At 43.2% G+C, this 22982-nt stretch overlaps 1 protein-coding gene across 1 annotated transcript in view; it reads left to right on the top strand.

Annotated features, from left to right (window-relative positions):
* The window catches only part of LOC149457267 (uncharacterized), a 226851-nt gene that overhangs the window by 157844 nt on the left and 46025 nt on the right, over positions 1–22982 (top strand). Inside the window, exons 94-99 of the mRNA XM_089683961.1 lie at positions 16151–16196; positions 16306–16372; positions 16472–16694; positions 19336–19387; positions 19498–19564; positions 19665–19887. Of these exons, the coding sequence (XP_089540087.1) occupies positions 16151–16196; positions 16306–16372; positions 16472–16694; positions 19336–19387; positions 19498–19564; positions 19665–19887 (678 nt within the window). The remainder of the gene's footprint in view (positions 1–16150; positions 16197–16305; positions 16373–16471; positions 16695–19335; positions 19388–19497; positions 19565–19664; positions 19888–22982) is intronic.

The following is a 22982-nucleotide window of genomic DNA, read 5'->3' as shown; positions in this document are numbered from 1 at the left end:
ATGATAGGCGTTTTTATAAAAGAATTAAGACCCCTGCTTTACCTTTGACCGAGGTTGAACCGTAAACCTGGCCTACCCAAAGCTTCTTCATTCATGAGAAGTCAGCTTGTGCCAAGTGAGTTTCCTGTAAGAGAGCTATATCTGCCTTGAGATGTTTGAGGTGACGTAATATCGCCATGCGTTTATGGGGGGACCACAAGCCCTAGACATTCCATGAAATAACACGTATCATTGTGACTTTACGGTGACAGATCTTTCATATGTAGACTATTTATATGTAGCCACTATCCCAAACCCTCTCTCCACCGCATGTCAATATCCATGTAAAGTAATGACATATGATGGGGGGCTTGGTTCCCAGTGTAGGAGAGACTAAAAAGGAAGAGGGGCAGAAAAGGAAGAGGAGCAAAACTATAGCCCAATAGGGACTAAAATTAGAATATGCATGAGAAAAAAAACATAGTGTTGTTCTGGACTTCACATTTTTCCACATGTAGCCCATTTCTTTGAACAGCGGTACCAGGAGCTCTTGCAGATGGTGTGCTGGGACAGTAGCAGAGGTAAAATAATGAATCCCACTGCTTCTCCATAGAGTATCAGAGTTAGAGTTGGAACAGTCCTGAACTGAACATCAAGAGCCAGAGCAGGATAAGGCTGTATTAACCATTTTAAAATAGACAACGGAAATTAACAGCTGGGTAACCATAAAGGTTATGAAACTTGCGCTGTATAACTGCAACGGCTACACCAATATTTTCAACGAGTAAGTGTAAACTCGAAGACTACATTATTCATATCACCAGAGTCTCAGTGTTGTGCCATATGAGGTCTCTTTGGCACGTCTTTCCATGGGCTATGTTGTTCCCTGGGACCTGCTACGTGAGAAGTGGTCATGGAGCTTGGTATTTCATAGGTTACATTCAGGTAAGCTTGCATGTATTGTGCTGCTTCTTCTGGATGTGAAAAGAATTTAGGTTCCCCTACTTGGTTGATCAGGTGAAGAGTGGCGGGGTATGCAAGTGTGAATTTAATACCTTTCAGGTGCAGTGCAGAGCAGATAGGTTGGAAGGCTTTGCACCTGGGGGATACCTCTTGAGAGTATTCCGTGAATAATAGTAATTTATGGCCATCTAGTTAGAGAGATCGTGAATTGCAAAAGGATTTAAGAATGGCCACTCTGTCCGAGTAATTGTGATGTTTGACTATCACTGACATTGGGAAGCTTCTTTCATTGGATGGAGAACCCAGGTGATGTGCTCTGTCTACAATGCATGCGGTAGTAATGCCCAAAGCTCCAGGAATGAATGTGGTGCATAAATCAACAAGGGAACGGGAGTTATTGGATTCAGGGAGACCTATGATTCGCAGGTTGTTCCTGCGCAAACGAATTTCCAATTCATCCTGCTTTTCCAAAATGTATTGCTGTGTTTGAGCAGCTTGATGAGCAGTGGTTTGTGAGGATTGTACCTCTTCCTCCAGATCAGACAGCCATTGCTCAGCATCGGTGAGCTTTTTATCGTGCTCTCCAATTTCCTTCCTACGTTTCTCTATACCTGAGGAAACGTCTCTACTGCCACTGTAATCGTTGGAGATAACGATGCAGCTACAGCCTGTGCAATTTTGTCATATTGATCGTCCGGGGGGTCAAGCACAAGGTCCGCTGTCTGAGGCAGCATGTCAGCCGTGGCTGTGTCCATGCTGTTGGCCATCTTGGCTGGAGGGGTGCTTGGGCTGTGTGGAGCAGGCCGAGCAGCGGCTATGTGTCCGGGAGGCATAAGCACTAAATAACGCTCTATGTAGAGTACCCCTGGAGAGCAGGGAGGTAATGTGGACCTCGGACACGTGTCCCAGGGCCGAGAGGTTGATCTTATAGGCGGGTGTTCCCAGAGCCGCCATTCCGTGCGACTCTTACATGTGGCGCCAGAACCGGAAGTCAACGTAAGACCTTTTAACAACGCAAAGTACATTATTAGTGATATCATCCTAAGTATTTTTATCTTACGTGAAATGTTTGTATTTTTAGTTTGAAATTAGATTAGGATGCTAATTACATATATGAGGTGTGAACATTTAACTCCCAGTATGCCTGCGGTTTAGCACTATGGTGGTGGGTCACACAGCCATTCGCACTCAAGTATGTTCTGACATGATCCAACTTTCACTGTCCTGGGATGCAGACCAATTGACTCAGTTTATGGAGTAGTAGATTAAATAACATGTGTCTGCATTGTGTTGTTGGTAGAAAATGAGTGACAGGAATCTGGAGCAGTGGATTAACATCAAATTTTGCGTGAAAATTGGTAAAAGAAGTGAAACTTTAGCTTTATTACTACAGGCTTATAGTGAACATTCCATCAAGAAATCAAGTGTTTTTGAATGGCATAGGTGGTTTAACCACTTGCCCTCCAGAGGATTTACCCCCCTTCCTGACCAGGCCATTTATTGCGTTACGGAGCTGTGTAACTTTAACTGACAATTGCACGGTCATGCAACACTGCACCCAAATGAAATTTACGTCCTTTTTTTTCCATAAATAGAGCTTTCTTTTGGTGGTATTTGATTGTCTGTGTGTTTTTTATTTTTTGTGTTATAAACAAAAAAAGAAACAAAAAAAGACTTACAATTTTGAGAAAAAAAACAATATTTTTGACTTTCTGCTAATAAACATGTCCAGTAAAAAAATTTCAAAAATCAAATTTCATCATAAATTTAGGGCAAACTGTATTCTGCGACATGTCTTTGCTAAAAAAAAAAACACAATACGTGTAAATTAATTGGTTTACGTGAAAGTTATAGCGTCTACAAATGGCGGTATATATGCTGGAATGTTTTATTTTTATACTAGTATTGGCGTCAGTCAGCGACTTATAGTGGGACTGTGGTGGGCATTTTGACACTGGGGGGAACTGACTTGGTGTCACTGACATCCCCAGTGACACCAATACAGTGATCAGTGCTAATAAAAAGCAATCATACTGTGCTAATGGTACTGGGCAGGAAGGGGTTAACATGTAGGACGGTCAAAGGGTTAACTGTGTGCTGTGTGTGTTTTACTACGGGGCTGCATCTGTGCTTTCCACTGTAAGCACACTGCTTTGTATGGCTCAGCTATGCAGGGCCGTACAAAGCAGTGTGCTGGAGCTGACAGAAGAGAGAACTGTATTGTTTACACACAGTTCTCTCCCCTGGTCGGTATTACTCGGTGATCACCGGGTGCCAGCAGGTAATCACCTGGAAATGCGAATTCACATAAATATACATGATATTGCGCACCCCTGCCACCCTGTAGCAGTATTCCTGAGGAAGTCACAAGTATAGTGACGCAACGCATAGATACGCTGTGACGCAGCTTCCAGTCCGCGGTGATGTACATCCGGCGCAGGCGCCATCTTGGCACACCCAGATGAGTCCTAACCCATGCAGTACACTCATGTATGCGGTTTTGTTGCTGTTCAGAGATAAGAATTGAACTTTTTACAAGATCTTTTCTTCACTCATCATGGTTTATGGTGAGTGGTATATTTAGCTGGTGATACTGTCCTGAGAGGTCTTGAGTATTGATCCACCGGAGAAGGGGTTCACGGAAGGAATAATGAGTATACTTACCAATACTGGAGAAAGATCTAAGAGTGATCTTGGAGGCTTAGTGGCCCTTTGGGTCGCAAATTGAAGGTGAGGGGGGCATTTTAGCCACAAGAGGAGTGTATTGACACCATCACAGGAAATCATCACTTTTTTTCATCACTTTTGCATGAGCTGTTTTTGCATGGAGCACGAATTTGCAGGATTTATGAACTTTTTATTAAGGAAAAATTATTTCAAATCATTTATCTGTATTTAAGTTGGTCACCTTATTGTGTACACTGATCACGTTTGCAGTGTGTGATTTATATTATTTAAGGGGGGTCAGTGTATATTTACACATGTGTTGAAGGATTATTGAGGCACCAGTCCTGCAGTTTATAACAGGGCCGTTAGTCACTTATTATATTGCACACTTGAATTAGGAGCACATTGTGGCACTTAGTTTATTTATTTAGTCACCTGTGTAGAATATTTGAAAATTTTATTTGAATATTGTATGAGTTGATATTGGGCTATTATTACAGTAGCGCTGCACTATATGATTTGTTTAGTATTTCTGCTGGTGCAAGAAGTGGGCAGCCAAAAGCTCAAAGAACAGATGCAAATGTGGACAGAGTGCCAACCCTCATATGCTCAAATCGAAGATTGAGTGTGCAAATGATGGCAGAAGTTTTAACATGAATAGGGAAACAGTGCGGCAGATTCTAATGGAAGATTTGGGAATAAGAATGAGTTATGCAAAGATAGTGCTTCACAAGGAAGAAAGCCTAAAAAAGAAATCTAATGCAGCCACCCTATCCAATGATGGTAAGCTGCAATATATTACACTTCTGGTTCAATGCCACTTCAGGTTGATTATGATGCTCTGTAGATAATCAAGCTGATATACAGTGGCAGTGTGTGCCTTGCAAAATCACACTAAGATCTGGCGGTTGTGGCTGGAGTAGGGTTGCCAAATTTACGGACAGTTTGTAAATATCGTCTGATTTACAACTGTCACGTGCCATCTTCAGAACTGTGCGTGTGCAGGCTTGGATGGAGAGGAGGGATGGCGTGCAGTGACATTATGGTGCCACTTGGCACCTTCTACAATTAGAAAGGACTGGAGGGGATCTGGAGTGCTGCCAGAATGGAAGTAGTTGGATTGTAACTGGGGGGGAGAAGAGGATCAAACCAAGGGAGCTGTCGAGCTGGAGAGGACAATCTAATGGAACCTGCCCTGCATGGTGCTCCTGCACAAGCATTATAGAGGAGGTCAGTCACAGCACCTCCAGCCAGGCCACACAGTCTGTGGGGAGGATCACTGATGTAAGGGGGGGAGTCAATACACTAAGGTAGGGAGGGACACTGATATAAAGGTTCCCTCCTATATCAGTATCGCCTCCCCTTACCTTAATGTATTTACTCTGCAGAAGGAGGTCTGTGGTAAACAAAGTCCCCCTCACATCACAGTTCCTGGTGTTAACCTTTAAATCAGAGTCTTCAGAGTTCCCCTTTACATCAGAGTTTGCAGGGTTCCCCCTTACAGTGCAAGACCCTGGTATAGAGGGGAACTTTGATGAAAAAGGGCAATGCTGCAGACCTTGATGTAAGTGGGAACTCTGACTTAAATGGGAACGCTGCAGACTCTGACATAAGGGGGGAGGGACTCTGGTGACCACAGACCACCTTACATCAGAGTTCCCCTTTACACCAGAGTCCAGAGCATTCCCCCTTACATCAAGGTCCACAGCATTCACATTACCATCCGAGTTCTCCTTTTACATCATGGTCTACAGCGTTCCCCGTTATGTCAGGGTCCACAGTGTTCCCCTTTGTTGGAATACAGTGTTCATGTATTTTGCAACAACTACTTTAGTGTTCGGTAGAGATACATTCTTCAACCAGTAGATGGCAAGTTTGTAGCTGCATTTATGATAGAACTCTATGTCTTTATGTTCTCCTGCTAGGAGAGAAGCAGCAGGTAAACACATGTAAAATACGCACAGTCTGTTCTGTAGGGCTACTGTATATACAGAATCTCTACCACTTTTTATATCAGGGTATGCAAGTACCCCATTACAAGGGGGAACCCTGTGGACTCTGATGTAAAAGGGAATTTTGTGGATGCTGATGTAAGGGAAAACTTTGTGAACTGTGATGTAAAGGGAAACTCTGTAGTCTGATGTAAGGGGGAACTCTGTGGACTGTGATGTACAGGGAAGCTATGTGGACTCTTAATGACCTGGAATCCTCTTACTTTAGAGTTTCCCTTTACACCTGAGTCCCGCTTATATCAGACTTTACAGATTTCTCCTTTACATTAGAGTCTACAGTGTTCCCTTTTACATCAAGGTCCACAGAGTTCTCCCTTGCACTGAAAAGGGGAACCCTGCAAACTCTGATGTAAGGGGGCATTCTGCACTGGGTTATATTAACCTGACCTTCATGTAAAAGGAAAAATATGGTGTGTGCCTTTTGCAAGCACATTGCAATTCACACTAGCTACATGTTTGTAGCTTAAATATTAATATTTAAACAGTCATTTCGGATAACTTTTTGAACTGTCAGTAAAAATTTAGCTCTGTCATGTCAGTAAATTTCACTTCGGGAGGTTGGCAACCCTGGGTTGGAGCAGATAGGTGATGGTACCTTTGATTAAAGAGAATTTTCCAAGTATTCATGTCTGCTACTTGTTTAAGTAAGCTACTCTTGTTTTAAGGTTAGTTAGCATAAGAGGGAGAGGTCTCATGGTGTGCATGTGTTGGGTGCATAAGTGCCTGTCTTACATATTTAATGTAAAGTACTAAGTGTGCACCACTCTTGACATGCCAATTATCATGGCATCTCGTGCAGTTAATGAAACTAATGCCAACACAGATATATTCCCTGCTTTGCATTTTCTACTTTACACTACTTCATTTGGCATACACCTAATAAAAATACAAAGGTCATGTGTTGGGATTTCCATGTGTATTCTGTATGCAAATATGTATGTAATAATAACCTTTTGTCCTAGTGATGAATTAAATAAACACTGACCTTCCCACAAATCTTCAGTAATTATACAAGGCGCTGGTGGGAAAATCCTCCAGGATACACACACTCATGGGTGTCAGTTTACTGATAGTATAAAAGCTCACTTGGAGGCTACAAGTTTACAGTTCTCTCAGTAACTTGGGGCAGGACAGAGAGAGCATCATGAGGACCCAAATCCTTTTGATGTTGAGTGTCCTCAGTGTCTTCAGTGAAGGTAAAGTTTCCTTTCTTTTCATTTTCTTTTTTTGTGATAAGTTTTCTAAATTTTATGTACCCTCTGGTTTAATGAAATGTTTGCCATTCATTCCCTAGTTCTGGAAAACTGAAATTGCTTACTGGGATGTTTTTTACATGTAGTGTTATGTGTTAAAAGTCCTAAATGTTATACTGAATTTATTCTTCCAAGCTATGTACTTTTTGCAGATATTAGAAGTATTCTGCAGGGTATTGTTACTATACCAAGCCTTTGTTAAAGGATGGCATATTTGATTTTTTGCTTCTAATAGTTTGTAAGTTAAATTTTAATTTAAAGTGACACTAAACCCAGGACCCTGCATTGACTATATCTGGTCTTCCGCAGTACACAGAGCATGGAAATGCAATAATTTTAGTAAATATAAACTGCTAAATACCTTTTCTCATCAGCATTATATAGTAGTCTTGTGACTTCTATCAGTGTCCAGCAGAACACTGGTTACAGCTTGTAGAAAGAGTTTTCATTCTGCCCTGATTGCCCTATGAGGCTGCATAACCCCTGACCCTCTGTCTGGACAGCACTGGTTGACCCTGTGCTGATCACATGCACCCTCCCAATAAAAAAAAAACTCTCTAGCAATACATACCAAACTGAGCATGTACAGCTTACACTGAGCATGTACAGCTTTCCCCCAAGGCTCTGTTCTATTAGCAGATGGATTGGGGACAGTAGAAGGGGAGGATCAGAGAAGACAGGATCAAATAGCCTTTTTACACAAAGCAGAGGAATAACCCCTTAGGTTCCACAGTGAGTATAACAAGCATGTTTTACTGAATATGCAGATTGATTTTACTGTTGTGGGTAACACTTTAACTTATCAGATTTTTCCTTGATTCGGACAGAAGGTGTAACTATTAGCCACAGAATATATAGTTTTTTCTTAATCTTGCATCAATGACTAATCTCATCATCTATATGACAATGGAGCATCATTATCAGTAATTGTTTATAGTATAAAACTTGTATTAGTTTAACCCCTTCGCGCCGGCGCCTCCCGGCCCTTTAAGGGTTTCAGAAACCGGGAGGCAGAGTGGGGTTTAGGGTCATGTGACCGCTGTGACACAACGTCACGGCGGCCACATGATCAGAAAAGGTCCCGATCGAAAGAGGAGATCGGGACCTTTCTGTAAGTACTGGACATGTGTGCTGGGAGAGCGCAGGGCGAGCTCTCTCAGCACATATCTTCTTTTTTAATAGACCGCAAATATGCGGCCGCTCGGCATATAGGCCCAGACGCCGGGAGGCCGCACATTTGCGTTCGGCCAGCATGAAGAGGTTAATAAAGCAGTGCAAAGAGCACTAATGATGCATTTAGATTCCTTAGGCCAGTGGTGGGCAACTGCGGCCCTCCAGCTGTCATGGAACTACATGTCCCATGAGGCATTGAAAGGCTGACAGTTGCATCATGACTCGCAGAGGCATGATGGGACTTGTAGTTCCACAACAGCTGGAGGACCACAGTTTGCCCACCCCTGCCTTAGGCCAAAAGGTGTCCCTGGAAATAATGGTTATCTGTCTGCCTGTAAGTCTACCTGTCAGTTTTTGAGGTGGACCCAAACGAAAGCTTCATGAAGCCCTATAGACAGATGAATGGGAACAGACTTGTGTCTTTTTACACTTGCCTTCCCCCAAGTCCATTCAAAAACAGAAAAGGACTGCATTCTTTTTAATTTTTCTGATGTGACTGTTTACATTCAGCTGCCCATAAAGCTGTCAACTGAACAGGCGTGGATGTCACAAAACTGACATCTGTCATTTTCAGCTCTGATTCAGGACAGCATCTGTTCACAGGTCCCCTGCTGATTGGAGCGGGCTCCGATCCATATAAAAGTAGCTTGAACTAATAAGAACAGATGCTTTGTGTACTGTCAACACAACTACCTTAGCACCTCAATTAAAATGGATCTAGGCTTAAAATTTTAGTAGATGCACTTTGTTCTACTACTAGGTCGTGAATGTCAAACTGGCAGGCCTCCAGCTGTTGCCAAACTACAAGTCCCATGAGGCATTGCAAGACTGACAGTTACAAGCAAGACTCCCAAAGGCAGATGCATGATGAAACTTGTAGTTTCTCAACAACTGGAGGGCCACCAGTTTGACACCCCTATACTAGGTGCTTTATCTGGACTCACTAGTTTGTTTGTTTTTTGTTCAAGCCAGTGGGCTGAATGAAAAAAACTGAAGAGCTGGGTAGGAGAACACTGTACTAACTATCCAATGTTAGTACAGCAATCTCCCCAATGAGCTATTGTGTTCTGACAGGGAGATTGCCCCGCCCCATCAGAGAAGAGGTACCTGTGCTCAAATCCCAACAGTTAATGCATGCATTTATCCATCAGGTGCTAAAGGGGTGTAACCACATATTAACACTAGAAATTCTGAGGACCCCCTGCACACTGGTATATACCCTTTCAAGCAGACTCTGCAATAAATAGGGATATTTAATTCACACATATTGCAATACATGCTTAAGCTGGCCAACTGCGTCAAAGTAATCCCTCTATGGCCAGTCCTACTCTGCTCTGCCTACGCAAATGCTACTGTGGACACAATGCTAGCATAGGGGAAAAGACACAATGGAGAGAGCTACAAGGTTCAGGTCTGGCTACTGACCCAACAATACAACAAACCAGAGATACCTGTGCTCAAATCCCAACAGCTAGTGCATGCATTTATCCATCAGGTGCTAACGGGGTGTAACCACATATTAACACTAGAAACTCATGCACTAGCTGTTGGGATTTGAGCATCTCTGGTTTGTTGTATTGTTGGGTCAGTAGCCAGACCTGAACCTTGTAGCTCTCTCCATTGTGTCTTTTCCCCTATGCTAGCATTGTGTCCACAGTAGCATTTGCGTAAGCAGAGCAGAGTAGGACTGGCCATAAAGGGATTACTTTGACGCAGTTGGCCAGCTTAAGCATGTATTGCAATATGTGTGAATTAAATATCCCTATTTATTGCAGAGTCTGCTTGAAAGGGTATATACCAGTGTGCAGAGGGTTCTTCAGAATTTCTAGTGCCCCCCCCATCAGAACACACTGGTCAGTGCTTGCAACCATTGGCTGCCATCACCGTCAAATGCCAATTGGATGCTGGTTTTCCAGGCAAGTGTACACATCGGGGTAGATTTATTAAAACGGGTGCACTCAGAATCTGGTGCAGCTGTGCATGGTAGCCAATCAGCTTTGAACTTCAGCTTGTTTTGGCAATAAAACCTGGAAGCTGATTGGTTTCTATGCAGCGTTGCATCAGATTTTGCACTCTCCGGTTTTAGTAAACAAACCCCATGGACTGAATGTTGGACGTTTTTTTTTTGAACTGGCCAATATAGCCGACATTTAGACCATGTGCTTTAGGACAGTATATTTAATTTTCCTCTCTCTCCAGCTTTTTTATATTTAGATTTCCTTTCTCTTTTTTTTCCATCAAAATTTTAGAGGTTTCATTCTCTACTTCTGTATCTCTATTTTATCTCTCTCAATCGTTCTGCACATCTTGGTCTTTACATGTCCCATGTAATCAATGAGTATTTTTCAAATAGCTGCCATAGTAATCATTATGTTTACCTGCTTTGTGCATGTTTACACATTTAAGTATTGTGAAATACAAGATCACAATTTATATTCATTTAAATTTAAAGAATAATATATCATAAAAATATACAATGGGTGGTACCTATTAACTATTACTGAATAAAAATAATGTCTGCTAATGAATGCAATACAATTAAAACTTTGACTGAGATGAGAGATAAGATCATTATTTAAACATTTAATTTTTCATTTCAGAACAAGTGTCTTTTGTGCTTCCCAATCCTAATGAAAGCACACTCTCAAAACCAGCAGGTAATTTTCTGTGTTATGAGAATGATACATTTTGCCTTAAAGTTGAATTAAACTGTATCTGAGCACCACAAACTAAAAATGCTATTTAATTCATTTTTAATATTCACAGCAAACTCCCCAATCCATCCATCCATGTTGACATGTTTTATTTTGTTGAAAAATCATTTTGAAAAATACTCCCCTAGCATTTCTAGCTGGAGCCATCTTAAGTAAGGGCAAATGATTCATGTAGCTCAGGAATGCAGGAAGGAAGGAGTGCTTAGCTGAGAAAACCCTTCATCCCCCCTCTAGATCAATGAAAAAATGTCCATAAAAACTACTGGGATGTATGACATCATTTTGGGCTAGGCCAGAAGCCAGGATGCCATTGAAGAATTTCCAAAACATTTTTTTTTCTTCGTACCTACCATAATACAAACTTAAAAAAAATATTAACGCAAATATACCTTTCTATCAATATTTTTATGCTATTAGCATTAGGATTAAATACACACTATATTGCCGAAAGTATTGGGACGCCTGCCTTTACACGCACATGAACTTTAATGGCACCCCAGTCTTAGTACGTAGGGTTCAATATTGAGTTGGTCTACCCTTTACAGCTATAACAGCTTCAACTCTTCTGGGGAGGCTGTCCACAAGGTTTAGGAGTGTGTCTATGGGAATGTTTGACCATTCTTCCAGAAGAACATTTGTGAGGTCAGGCGCTGATGTCGAACAAGAAGGCCTGGCTCGCAGTCTCTGCTCCAATTCATCCCAAAGGTGTTCTGTTGGGTTAAGGTCAAGACTGTGCAGACCAGTCAAGTTCTTCCACCCCAAACTTGCTCATACATGTCTTTATGGACCTTGCTTTGTGCACTGGTGCACAGTCATGTTGAAACAGGAAGGGGCCATCCCCAACCTGTTCCCACAAAGTTGTGAGCATGAAATTGTCCAAAATGTCTTGGTATTCTGATGCCTTAAGAGTTCCCTTCACTGGAACTAAGGGGCCAAACCCAACCCCTGAAAAACAACCCCATAACGTAATCCCTCCTCCACCAAACTTTACACTTGGCACAATGCAGTCAGGCAATTTCTGTTCTCCTGGCATCTGCCAAAGCCAGACAGAGAAGTGTGATTTGTCACTCCAGAGAACATGTCTCCACTGCTCTAGAGTCCAGTGGTGGCGTGCTTTACACAATTGCATCCGAAGCTTTGCATTGCACTTGGTGATGTAAGGCTTGGATGCAACTACTCAGCTATGGAACCTATTCCATTAAGTTCTCTATGCACTGTTGTTGTGTTAATCTGAAAGCCACATGAAGTCCGGAGGTCTTTAGCTATTGACTCTGTAGACTGCTGGCAAATTCTGCGCACACTGTGCGCTTCTGCATGCACTGGCCCCGCTCTGTCATTTTATGTGGCCTACCACTTGGTGGCTGAGTTGCTGTTGTTCCCAGTTGCTTCCACTTTGGTATAATACCACTAACAGTTGACCATGGAATATTTAGTAGGAGCTCCTGAGAGCGACCCATTCTTTCACAAATGTTTGTAGAAGCAGATTGCATGCCTAGGTGCTTGATTTTAAACACCTGTGGCCATGGAGGTGATTGGAACACCTAAATCCTATGATTTGGAGGAGTGTCTCAATACTTTTAGCAATATAGTGTAGATAACATTGATTGTAGAGTTTAGTTCCACTTTAAAGCCATATTCCATTTTGCCCATATATACAATCTGGTTCTTCTAATATGAGCTGACTTTCACAAGATTGGCAGGTACAATTAGCTCAGGTTGATCCATAGGTAATTTAATTTTAGACATGTATATAACCCAAGAAAACAACTAGATTTAAAAAAGTAGAGGATACAGTTGAAGGACCCACCAAAGTAAATAGTTGTGAAAACAAAGGATATAGCTAACAAATTATGGCAACAGTAGTTATATATATGTCTGAAGGAATAAAGAATGCACAGCAACTAAATAAGCCCATTGTAAGCATATTTCTCACAGATCACTGCTGCTATTCAGATAAGAGTACAGTTCACATACAGTAACACTCTTTAAGGCAGTTGCCTAGGGCATAACATTTCCAAGAGGCAGAGTGACTTTATTTTCTTATGAAGGGATGCATAGATCTGTCTGCAGTCTGTAGCAAGATCTGTAGTTATAGGGCATGACAGTGCAGATAGCCTGTCAGAGGATACCACTGACATTCAACACTGTAGGCACTTAACTAAGGCGTGTATCTGAGAAAATCTGCTGATAATGGATTATGTGACAGATAAACATAGCTATGTACTGTATGTCTTGTAGTTATATGTATAATTAATGATTCCTTTCAGCAACACCAGTGGCTCTTTATTTACTTGAATGACAATATCAGTAAATGTGGGGGTGTTAAAAGATCATTTAGGACAAAGGATATGCCCTTGTCAAACCACCAAAATGCTGTGTTTTTTAATTTGTGATAGAAAAGAGAATTGCTAAAACCTGTCCGTTCATTGGGGTGATGTATTTTCAGTTACTTTGCTATAAACAACAGAAAGTGAGAGAATATCTCCAAAGTGAGCAAGATCCCCTTTTTGGCAGCTGTCACTCAAACAAGCTTCACCACTTAAAGATTTCCCCTTTATTCCAATATCAGTAAATGTGGGGGTGTTAAAAGTTCTTACACTATGTAATTTCATAGCTACCTCTAAGCTTTCCGTGATCATTTAGGATAAAGGATATGTCCTTGTCATACCACCAAACTGATGTTTTTTAATTTGTGATAGAAAAAAGAATTGCTAAAACCCCTGTTGATTCATTGGGGTGATTTCTTTTCAGTTACTGTGCTATAAACAACAGAAAGTGAGAAAGAATATCTCCAAAGTGAGCAAGATCCCCTTTTTGGCAGCTGTCACTCGAACAAGCTTCACCACTGAAAAATGTCCCCTTTATTCCTGCTCTGGTGACAGCTCAGAATGTTGGTCTCTTCTTCTCTGTATGTCCCAGTGGTAAAAGTAACCAAGACAAATACAGAGGGCAAATCCTCTTCAGGTATACAGGCAGCAATAAAAACCTGCCAGAGGTTTTACACTTCACACCAATTAACACAAAAATGTTTGAGATTTAGATACACTTTAAAGTATAACTAATCAGTTAGGGGAACATTTGCCATAATGCGGAAGCATGCAAAGCATACTTGAAAGTTATGGTAGACATAACATAAGCTGGCTATGGATGGATTGAAATTCTGCTGGTTCAGCAGGGACTGGATGAATTTCGATCCATGTGTACTGTGCCTGTTAGATAGAAGTCAATCTGTCAGGGACTCAGGGCTTCGCCACAATACACTGGGCGGCGCATGTGCAGAACACCGTTGTGCACTAGCCGGCGAGCGGCTGGACCTGGGCGATCGCGGCAACAGCGACGGGCGCGCATGCACACTCGTGATCGCGGATGCGCGCCTGGCACCAATGACAGCGCAGGGCGGGCTATTTAAATGAGCCGGGAGGTATGTACATTGCCGTTTGGTCTGATTTACCTGTTCCTGTGTTCTGTAGTGAAGCTTCCCTGTTGCCGACCTCTGCTTGATCCTGACCCTGCTGACTGTCTCCTGCTTGATCCCTGGCTCGTCCCAACCACTCTCCTGCCTGCCCCTTATGTTTTGATCTCCCGTTGCTGAACTCGGCTTGACCTGACCATCCTCTGTCTGCTCCTCTGGTACCTCGCTGCCCGCACATTACCGACGTGGTCCGCCTGACTACGCCATACCTTACGCTGTCCGTCCATCCATCCCTCCCGCATGGATCAGTCCCTGCTGCCAGGCCTGCCAGCCTCTTCACATCAGGCCCTATTCCTCGCACACCTCTGACGGTACCCTCTACCATAGCCGGGCGTACTCAGGGACCGCAACCTGGTCTCAGTCTGCTCCAAGTTCATCCCCACCATCAGGGGCTCTGGTGAATAAGCAGATTGGGACTTAGACCCCGCGCCCTGAGGAACCCCGCGCTGTGGGCAGCTTGAGCTACCGCCAGGCAGTTGCTGACACAATCATTGGATTGTTTTTTGTCAAAATGACTAATTGGAAAATATTTCTCGATCCGACGACTGTAGCTGATTGAGTCCTGCATTCAAAATGCAATAGGGATTATTTACTGAAACTAGAGAGTACAAAATCTGGTGCAGCTCTACATAGAGACCAATCAGCTTCCAGGTTTTATTGGCAAAGCTTAATGGCTGAAACTGAAGTTAGAAGCAGATTGGCTACCATGCACAGCTGCAACAGATCCTGAGTGCAACAGTTTTAGTAAATCCCCTCCAATGTCCCAGCAGAGAGGATTCATCCATCGTCCTCATTTGTATGGATAGATGAATCCTATCCTTCATTTTTTAATTTTGATTCTGCCCAATTAACTTTCTCAGCTCTTAATATTTTGCTTGAGGTGATTGTAGCCGTATTAGTGCATTTGCACAACCAGGCCACACAATGGAAGACCTCAATATTTTAGTTCTTAAAGGAAATTTCAAATCCATTCAGGAAAGAAAAACTTTTGAACTAAGAATGATAATTTTATTTGACACAAGAGATAACGGCCTAAATTTGGACATTGGATTCCTCACTCATTATCCAACAGTTTTATGACTATTAGCTCAAGCTTGACTCCCTCTGTGTGAGTGTAATATTCTCCCCCCCCCCCCCCTTCGCTTTTGCTGTATCTTATCTCTAACCTCTTTTTTTTTTTTCATCCCTTCTAACATTCTGCTGAAACTTTGTGATTTGTATAGTACTGCTTAGACTTTGAAGAAGGGGACATACCCCGAAAGCTTGTCCTCAAAATTGTATGTTTGTGCAAATAAAAAAAGTATCACGGACAGTACTCAATTGTTTCTGTCAGCTCTGTCAATATGTATCTACGTGAGAAGTCCTGCAGGTAATTAATTTGTGTTTTAATTTTCAATTCTACATAGCTATGTATTTCCATCTTGATGTGTATATTAACTTGATTGCTTCCAGCAATGCCAGTGGCTCTAAATGCTGTAAATGAAATATGTACAATATATTTGATGAATGTACAATAGAGTGAAAAGCTCCTTCCTACTTTCTACTGAATGTCAAAGCTGTGAGTTAGAAAATCACCTCTTACATGTTTTTGCACCTTAGGTTGAGACAGTGGTGCCAAACTCCCACAGCATTTTTTATTAACAAAACATAAAAAAATTACTGACAGGGCCCATTTTTTACTGAAAACCTGAAAAATGACGTTAAAAACTAAGGCAATAAATATTTAAACAGTATAAACACAATATGGAAAGACTAACAATACCATTAACAAGTCATTTGACTGGTTTACAAAACGAACATGACACATTTTCAGCCCCTGATGTTTACAGACGTTTGCAAAAATCACTGATTTGTAATCATTATTCCTTTCTAGTTAAGTGGACTGATATAATGTTTTCCCTTCCTTTCCAGTACAAGGAACCTGTTCAACCACTGCTAAAGACCTACAAGATTCTATCGCACTGTGAGTATTGTCTTCATTAACTGGTGTCACTAACTGGATAATACTAAGATAGAATAGAAAAGAGATTCATTAGGAAAATATGTGCAAACCTGTGTCTTCTGTTCCCTAGAGTCCAATGTCCATCGGATTGCATGGTTAATGGAAGAAATGCCTGGGGAACTGATGTCTATACTGATGTAAGTTAATTCAACTGCTATCACTGTCACCAAAAATGCAGCACAAAAAAGTACACTTCATCAGGAAACTCTAATAACATATCATATATATATATTTAGGATTCCTCCATTTGCAAAGCAGCTATCCATGTTGGAATACTGGGTAATAATGTAGGATTAGTGACAGTGGAAAAAAAACCTGGACTGTCGAGTTACACTGGATCAACAAGGAATGGAGTCAAAACAACCAGTTATGGATCTCGGTCTGGATCATTTGTATTACATGGTTCCTCACAACCACCAATTCCTAAACCTACAGAAGTACCAACCCAAAAACCTCCAGGTAATCTCTTGTCACAGACTACACATGATGATAGCAAGCAGTACTATATGTCCTTCAGAAATTGATAATGTCAAAATGCTCAAATAGCTTGTATTCAGTTAACCACTTGCCCTCCAGAGGATTTACCCCCCTTAATGACCAGGCCTCTTTTTGCTACTCGGTGCTGCACTAATTCAACTGATAATTGTGCGGTCATGCAATGCTGTACCCAAACTAAATTTACATCCTTTTTTTCACACAAATAGAGCTTTCTTTTGGTGGTATTTGATCACCTGTGCGCTTTTTATTTTTCGCGCTTTAAACAAAAAAAAGACTGAAAATTTTGAAGAAAAACGATATTTTTTACTTTTGGCTATAAAAAATATATAGTAAACTCAAAGTTAGTTATTAATTTAGGCCAAAATATATTTTGCTACATGTTTTTGGTAAAAAAAAATCCAAATAGGTGTATATTGAGTGCTTTGTGTGAAAGTTATTGCGTCTACAAACTATGGTATAGATACTGCAATTTACACCATTTTTTTGCTATACAGTGCTGCACTAGTTTAACTGACAATTAAACGGTCATGCAATATAGTACATAAATTAAATTTGTCTTTTTCACACAAATAGAGCTTTCTTTTGGTGGTATTTGATCACCTGTGCGCTTTTTATTTTTGGCACTATAAAAAAAAAATAATTTCTGTCATAAAAAATATTAAAAAAAAAAACAATTTTGTCATAAATTTAGGCCAAAATGTATTCTGCTACATGTTTTTGTTTAAAAAAATCCCAATAAGTGTATATTTATTGCTTTGTGAGAAAGTTATAGCATTTACAAACGATGGTATAGATAATGGAATTTACGCAGCTTTTACTTTCTGACTGCCCATCACATTTCTTGAGGTGCTAAAGTACCAGGATAGTACAAACACCCTCAAATGACCCCTTTTGGAAAGTAGACACCATAAGCTATCTGCTGAGAGGCATATTGAGTCCATGGAAAATATTTTTTTTTCCACAAGTTTCTGGAAAATTGCAAAAACTTTTAAAATTTTTCTTTTGATTCAACATACCTCTCAGCAAATAGTTTGGGGTGTCTACTTTCCAAAAAGGGGTCGTTTTGGGGGGTGGGGGCATTTTATGCCCAGCATTAGAAGTTTATGCCACACCTCACTCACTCTTCTAACCACCTGAAGACCAAGCCTTTTCTGACACTTTTTGCTCACATGAAAATAAATCAGTACTTGTTGCTAGGAAATTAATTTAAACCTTCAAACATTCTATATTTTTTAAAGCAAACACCCTAGTGAATAAAATGGTGGGTGCTGCAATTTTTTATGTTACATAGTTTTCGCGCAGTGATTTTTCAAACGCAATTTTAAAAAAAACACACTTTTTTTACTTTTAATGCACAAAAACACAATATATTGGACAATTATTTGGTAAATATAGAAGATGATGGTATGCCAAGTAAATAGATACCAAACATAACATGCTTTAAAACTGTGCATGCCCTGTGCTATGGCACACACTGCATAGATTTTTAATATCCATATCCTTTACAAGCTACCATTTTAGATTTACAGAGGAGGTCTAGTATTAGAATTACTGCCCTTGATATGACGTTCATGGCTATACCTCACATACATGTTGCAACCGCTGTTTACATACCAACACAGGGTCAATGCTCGGGCACACAGGTGTGCGCGCGCAGGGGGTCGAGGGTGATTTTTTTTTTATTATTTTTACACTGTCCCTTTCATTTTTTTAATCACTTTTAATGGTATCACAGGGAATGCAAATATCCTCTATAACTTTAATGGGCATTGTCATATATTCTTTTTTGAGAAATCTGGGGTCTATCAGACTCTAGATCTCTCCTCTGCCCTTATATTATCTAATAAAACCAAGATCGGTGTGATCAGATGCTTTCCCAATTTGCCAATGGCGCTGTTTATATCCTGCAAAACTAAAGTGATTAAATGCTCGGAGCTTCCGATTTCTTAGCCTATAGAGATTATTGGCACAAGGGGCATCATCTCCCGCTGCTTGTAAAAGCAATCCTGCAGCTAATTAGCCACTAGGATTGCTTTTTACATGAAAGCCGATCGCCGGCTGAACATAATGATACCAGGATGATGCCTGAAGCTGTAGGCATCATCCTGGTATAACTGTTCAAAGTCCAGTGATGTACCAGTATGTCCCTGATCCTTGTTGGGTATATACAGTATGGTATGCTCTGTTCTTTTTTTTTTGTATGCAGCCTGTGGGCTGAATGAAAAAATGAGAAGAAATCATTGCCAGAAAAAGTGTGTGGTATTCCCACCATTAGAATATACCACCCTGCATCCACCCACTTCTAATGGTGGGCACACATTAGATCACATTGTGCCACATGTGCCAGTTCCAAGATTGTACAAATGTCTAAATAGTGGCACGCTTGAATAAAAATTGTCCACGTTTAAGTGGTACCCCATATGGAAAAAGAATGGCACCAAGTCCCAAGCTATCTTGTCACTGCTCCCCATGCAGTCTGGGCATCTACCCATAACAAGTAATATGACTGGTTTACAAAAACAGCATGACAAATTTTCAGCCTCTGACATTTACAGACGGTTGCAAAAATCACTGATTTCTAATGTTTTCCCTTACTTTCCAGTACAAGGAACCTGTTCAACCACTGCTAAAGACCTACAAGATTCTATCGCACTGTGAGTATTGTCTTCATTTAACTGGTGTCACTAACTGGATAATACTAAGATAGAATAGAAAAGAGATTCATTAGAAAAATATGTGCAAACCTGTGTCTTCTGTTCCCTAGAGTCCAATGTCCATCGGATTGCATGGTTAATGGAAGAAATGCCTGGGGAACTGATGTCTATACTGATGTAAGTTAATTCAACTGCTACTACTGTCACAAAAAAATACAGCACAAAAAAGTACACTTCATCAGGAAACTCTAATAACATATCATATATATATATTTAGGATTCCTCCATTTGCAAAGCAGCTATCCATGTTGGAATACTGGATAATAATGTAGGATTAGTGACAGTGGAAAAAAAACCTGGACTGTCGAGTTACACTGGATCAACAAGGAATGGAGTCACAACAACCAGTTATGGATCTTGGTCTGGATCATTTGTATTACATGGTTCCTCAGAACCACCAATTCCTAAACCTACAGAAGTACCAACCCAAAAACCTCCAGGTAATCTCTTGTCACAGACTACACATGATGATAGCAAGCATATGTCCTTCAGAAATTGATAATGTCAAAATGCTCAAATAGCTTGTTTTCAGTTAACCACTTGCCCTCCAGAGGATTTACCCCCGTTAATGACCAGGCCTCTTTTTGCTACTTGGCACTGCACTAATTCAAGTGATAATTTCACGGTCATGCAATGCTGCACCCAAACTAAATTTACATCCTTTTTTTTCACACAAATAGAGCTTTCTTTCAGTGGTATTTGATCCCCTGTGCGCTTTTTATTTTTGCCGCTATAAAAAAAAACCTCTCATTTCTGTCATAAAAAATATTTTAAAAAAAACCTAAAATTTCGTCATAAATTTAGGCCAAAATGTATTCTGTTACATGTTTTTGGTTAAAAAAATCCCAATAAGTGTATATTTATTGCTTTGTGTGAAAATTATAGCATCTACAAACTATGGTATAGATAATGGAATTTACGCAGCTTTTACTTTCTGACTGCCCATCACATGTTTTGAGGTGCTAAAATACTAGGATAGCACAAACACCCTCAAATGACCCCTTTTTGGAAAGTAGACACCCTAAGCTATCTGATGAGAGGCATATTGATATGATATGATATGTCAAGATGGCGACGGAGCAACATGCCGTCAGAGAGCTCCATCGCCCCACTGCCTAATCTGCTGCCATCCGGACACTACGAGGGCCCTGACACACCTGCGGCCCCTAGTGAAGCATCCGGGAGGGGTCCCGAGCAGTTTTGGCCCCCTCCGAAATCACGGCCTACTGCAACCGGCAAAGCCGCGGCCTCAATTAATTTGCGGGCCGACTTGCAGCACCGCCGCCGAATCGCGGCGCCGCCGCTCCGTCCCTCGGCTCCTGCCCTCTGACACACAGCGGGGTGGTCCTCCCCAGGCAGCCCCTGACCCTCTCCACCGTCTCCAGGGCTACAGCAGCCTGACGCAAGGCGACAACAACTACCCCACCAAAGATCAGCCTAGCAAGGACCACCAAGCTGACAGCAGCCCAGGACCACCCCAGGATACCCGCACGGCAGCACCACCAGAACGGCTAAGCTGCCACCACCGATCCCCACCGACCTGCCAGCTTCCGCAGGGCCCTCCTCACTAGCCCTGTGTCCATCCCTGACCACCAGGAACCAGCTCAGGCCCACTGATCGCTGCTCCGCTGCCCAGCCCATACATCGGCTCTGGGCCCACCCCTGGACACCCTGCACCCAGCTACCGGGCACCCAGCTACCACCCCTGGACACCCAGCTACCGAGCACCCAGCTACCACCCAGCACCCAGCTACCGGGCACCCAGCTACCACCTCTGGACACCCAACACCCGGACCACCCAGCAAATCGAGACGTCGCCGCACCTCTGCCTCCCGCACCGCGCCTCCCTGCTCCCCTCCGGGTTCCACGCAGCCGGGCACCTACCACCACACAGCCCTGAGCCCTATCCTATCTGACGGATTCAAGCCTGCCACACGGCCCTCAGCACCCTGGTCCTAACTCACTCTACCTCCAGACGTCGATCCACACCACCTCCTGACGACGACCCTTCAACACCTCCGGACGCTGCGCCCTTCAGCACCTTCTGCGCCTCCCGACACCGAGCCCTCAGCACCTGACGCCCGACCTCAACATCTCCAGTCACCGAGCCGCCAGCATCACCAGACGCCGTGCCTACCAAGACCCCCAGACATCGCACCCTACAACCCCTCCACTCGCCGAACCACCGGACCCACTGAAGACCCCACGGACGCCAGCATACTGCACCCACAGATTGCAGCCAGCCAGCTGCTGCCCTTTACTCCCACTCTCCCCCTACAGAAGGACTCTAGTGGACTCCTCCACGGTGATACAGACTCTCCACATCACCTCGCCCTGACCCGTATCCCTTCACCTCCCCTGACCCGAACAGCACTGCACTCACCCCAGCATGCCACCTGCACTTCTCCTCCTCGTTTTCCTCTCCTCCATCCCAAAAATCGCCTCCCTCTACCCGCCTACCCCCCCAAAACAGCTCTACATTGCTCCTTCACTTCTCCCCTCTCCCCACTACGGCACTCACCACCTCCTCCTGGTACTCCACTCCCCCGTCGACCCATGTGCCACCACTACCAGACCCACATGCTCCTGCACCTCCCATTCCCATGCCACCCTCCTCACCCTTCTCCTTCTCCTATCCGCTGGGGACATCTCCCCGAACCCTGGCCCCTCAGCACCTCACCCCCCCTCCAGGAACTCCCCCTCCAGGGACCCCCCTGGTCCCGCCAGCCGCCGCAACCCCCTCAACCTCATACCTGTGCACCTCCTCCCCGCATCCATCCCCCCTCTCTCGGTTGCACTTCTGAACGCCCGTTCGGTCTGCAACAAACTAACTGCCATCCATGACCTCTTTATCTCCTGCTCCCTCAACCTCCTAGCCATCACCGAAACCTGGGTACAGGCCACTGACTCTACCTCCCCTGCGGCACTCTCCCATGGAGGTCTCGTCTGGTCCCATTCACCAAGACTGAGCGGTCACAAAGGTGGTGGTGTCGGCTTGCTCCTATCACCGCTGAGCACCTTCCAGGTCCTCCCTAACCCCCCCTCCCTATCCTTCTCCTCCTTCGAGGCTCACAGCATCCGGCTCTTCTCACCCACCCCCTAAGGATCGCAGTGATCTACAGGCCCACCGGATCCATAGCCCGCTTCCTGGATGACTTCGCCGCCTGGCTTCCCTTCTTCCTCTCCTCTGAGCTACCGACCATCATCCTCGGGGACTTCAACATCCCCATCAACAACAACACCCCAGCTACCTCCCAACTCCTCCACCTAACCTCCTCCTTCGCGCTCACACAATACACTCAATCCTCCACCCACATCAATGGGAACACCCTGGACCTCGTCTTCTCCCACCTCTGTACATCAACCACTTCACTAACACCCCCTTCCCTCTCTACGACCACCACCTCCTCACGTTCTCCACCTCCCCTTCCCCTAACTCCCCCCCCCAGTGCGCCAAACCATCACCAGCCGCAACCTCCGCAACCTGCACCCGGCCCCCCTCCACTCGGCTGCCGACCGCTTACACGACAGCATC

The sequence above is a fragment of the Staurois parvus genome, unplaced genomic scaffold (genome assembly GCF_062004578.1).
Source record: "Staurois parvus isolate SC_StPar_1 unplaced genomic scaffold, SC_StPar_1.0 ptg000332l, whole genome shotgun sequence".
NCBI classification, from domain to species: Eukaryota; Metazoa; Chordata; class Amphibia; order Anura; family Ranidae; genus Staurois; species Staurois parvus.
This window is presented reverse-complemented; position numbering and strand designations above follow the sequence as displayed.